Source organism: Myzus persicae, unplaced genomic scaffold (genome assembly GCF_001856785.1).
Source record: "Myzus persicae strain clone G006 unplaced genomic scaffold, MPER_G0061.0, whole genome shotgun sequence".
Taxonomy (NCBI): domain Eukaryota; kingdom Metazoa; phylum Arthropoda; class Insecta; order Hemiptera; family Aphididae; genus Myzus; species Myzus persicae.
The window spans coordinates 73-2,750 of NW_019102391.1; the positions used below are offsets into that span (position 1 = coordinate 73).

Sequence of the window (2,678 nt, forward strand, 5' to 3'; positions counted from 1 at the left end):
TGGAAAACAATGAATGGGAAGCATGTGATGTTCTTCCTATTATTGATTCAGATGGTGAATCTAGTGTACAGGATTGCATAATTTATTATGTTTGTGGGTATGTAACCAAGAAAATACTTAAACACAAAAAATGTAGCAAATGCATTGCGTTTTTAAATAATGGTGTTGTTACACACTCTGCAGGAGAACTCGTTGTTGCCAAATCTAGAGGTTTATTAGTACATCCTAATGGATATTTGTTTGATTTTTTGAAATCTGTTGAACATTCTTTTGCTAAATATTGTGGTGATTTAGATGTATTTAAAAAAGTTATAAGTGACATAACAAAGGATATTAATTTTAAATTCTCATGTAGCTTACACTTGGTAGAAGTTACTACTGAACTAATTGTTTATTATATTCAAATGCGAATGAGACAGTATAGTTACCAAGAAAATCTCAAGTGCAAAAAGTTATCCAGGGAAAAGAAAAAACAGTCAAAATTATGTAATACATAATATTTTACTTTAAATAAACATTTAAAACAGGGTTTTTATTGCTTTTGCTGTTTGCTTGATGCTTTTATATCTATAATATTATAATTCATTTCAATAAATTGTTGATATATTGTTTCAGGTTAAAGGAATTTCTGTTAGATACCCAAAGAATCTAACACTTATTTTATGGTTATTGTTATATCTCAATAATCGTTTAGTACCTACATCCTAAATACAGGGTGCAACAGGAAAACCTAATAAATAAAATAACTTTTGTTATACTCAATATTTTTTTTATAATAATGTATAATTATTGATTGACTCATTATATAATATAGCATTTTTTATTTTTATTTTTTAAAACTGAAAAAAATAAATGTTTAATCTGATGTACAATTTTTTTTGAAAAATTCAACATTCCAATTTGTAAATAAGGTATAATTAGACAATTTGTATATAAGGTTTAGTATATTTTTTTAAAATCTAATTTATTATTAAAAATGTATTTACTTTTCAAATTAATGAGTTACTTCCTAATTAAAAATATTGATTAGAACAAAAGTTACCTATTTCATTTGTCAGGTCTCTCTGTTCCACCTTGTATAATATATAAGATTTTAAAATTTTTATGATGGTTTTATTAATTTATTGTTCTAAATTAGTTTTATATAAACTATAAAGACAATTGGTTTAAGTTTGGTTTGATCAATAAAACTGTAACAAAAAAAAAAGTTTTTGTATTTTAAAAAATTACAATTGTATTAGTTTTTATTCAAAACAATTGTAGGTACCTACCCAATACATTAAATACCTATATAAATATAATTAATAATATTCCTGAATACCACTCTACTAAAGGGTAAGTATTAACTACATACGTAGTTGAAGTTCATAAGAAACTAAAATAAATTTATGAAAATCAACTTACAAGTAACAAGTTACAGTAAGCAATAAGAATATAACGACGTTGATCAATATTTTACGTATATTAATATATTATACCTACGTAGTACGTGGTATAATTCGTGATCGGAGCTCAGTACTTCAGATGCAGCACTTGACACTGCAAGTTGCAGAGAATGACACACACATGGAATTAATATAAGAGATGGGATTTCTAATTTAAGTTTTTGGTAAACTCCATTATTTACACCAACCATAACCGAAGCATTGTCCGTTCCTATTCCTACCAAGTTTTTTAATTGCAGCCCTTTATTATGAATTGCATCCTTTAACGCATCAGTAATTGATTGAGCATCACAGTTTGTGATTTCAACCAATGATAAATAAGTAGAAATAGTTTTTCCCATTTCTCGGTCAAAATATATTACTGTAATGCCGAGAAATTTAGTAACACTGATATCTGTTGATTCGTCTATCAGGATACTATATGGATTTTTACCAATGCTTTGCATCAGGGAACTTTCGAAATGAGGTGCGAAAACATTAATAATAATATTTGTGCATTTGGTTCTGTGTAGCTTAAAATCCTTAGCAGCTACACTGTCGCCAAATGTACTATGACAAAGAGTTCCCAAATGGTCGATGGGTAAGATTGAACAGTGTACTGCGATAAATAAGCTCAGACTTGCTTCAGCTTCATTAACTTTTATTGATGGAGGTTTACAGAAATCCGTTAAACTTCTTGAACTGGATAATAATTTTGTAGCCGAAATGTGTTTTGAAGTTTTGGCGTGTTGTTTAATATCATAAAATTTAGCATTTACCTCAGTTTTGCAGTACCGACACCGTCCTTTACAATCATCTCCTTCAACTGCTACTAACCAATCTTTAAATAATGTATTCTGCAACCATTCTTTTCGGAACTTCTGAGTGTATTGAGGCTTACCCATTTCAAATTTGTATTTAATTAGTATGTACACAATTAAATTAAACTAAAAAACGTTAACGAATAAACTTAGAAACGATATCAAAGAATTGAACTTGTCTATGGAATTATGTATGTAGTTTAAACATTTATTTGTGTGGGAAGTTAGTTGGTTTATCACTAATTCCCTAAAATAAAATGAAAAATGCTTTTTTTTGTTGAATATTCTTGTAAAGCAAAAAAGTAGTTATATGCCAAATATTTTTTTTTAATATGCTAGATTTATAGCTAGTTGCTAGATGTAAAATCTAGTGGCCATGTCAGCACCGAAATATGCTAGTTTTAGCCATAAAATGGCTGAATTGGCAACACTG

The 2,678-nt window shown here is 27.9% G+C and overlaps 1 protein-coding gene across 1 annotated transcript; it reads right to left on the minus strand.

Moving 5' to 3' along the window:
- Positions 1-1,489: 1,489 nt before the first annotated feature.
- On the minus strand, positions 1,490-2,329 carry LOC111031991 (the record flags this gene model as incomplete). The annotated part of the gene is made up of 1 exon (XM_022312145.1): positions 1,490-2,329. A coding segment is annotated over exon 1 (840 nt), but the record flags the coding sequence as incomplete, so codon positions are not given.
- Positions 2,330-2,678: the final 349 nt, after the last annotated feature.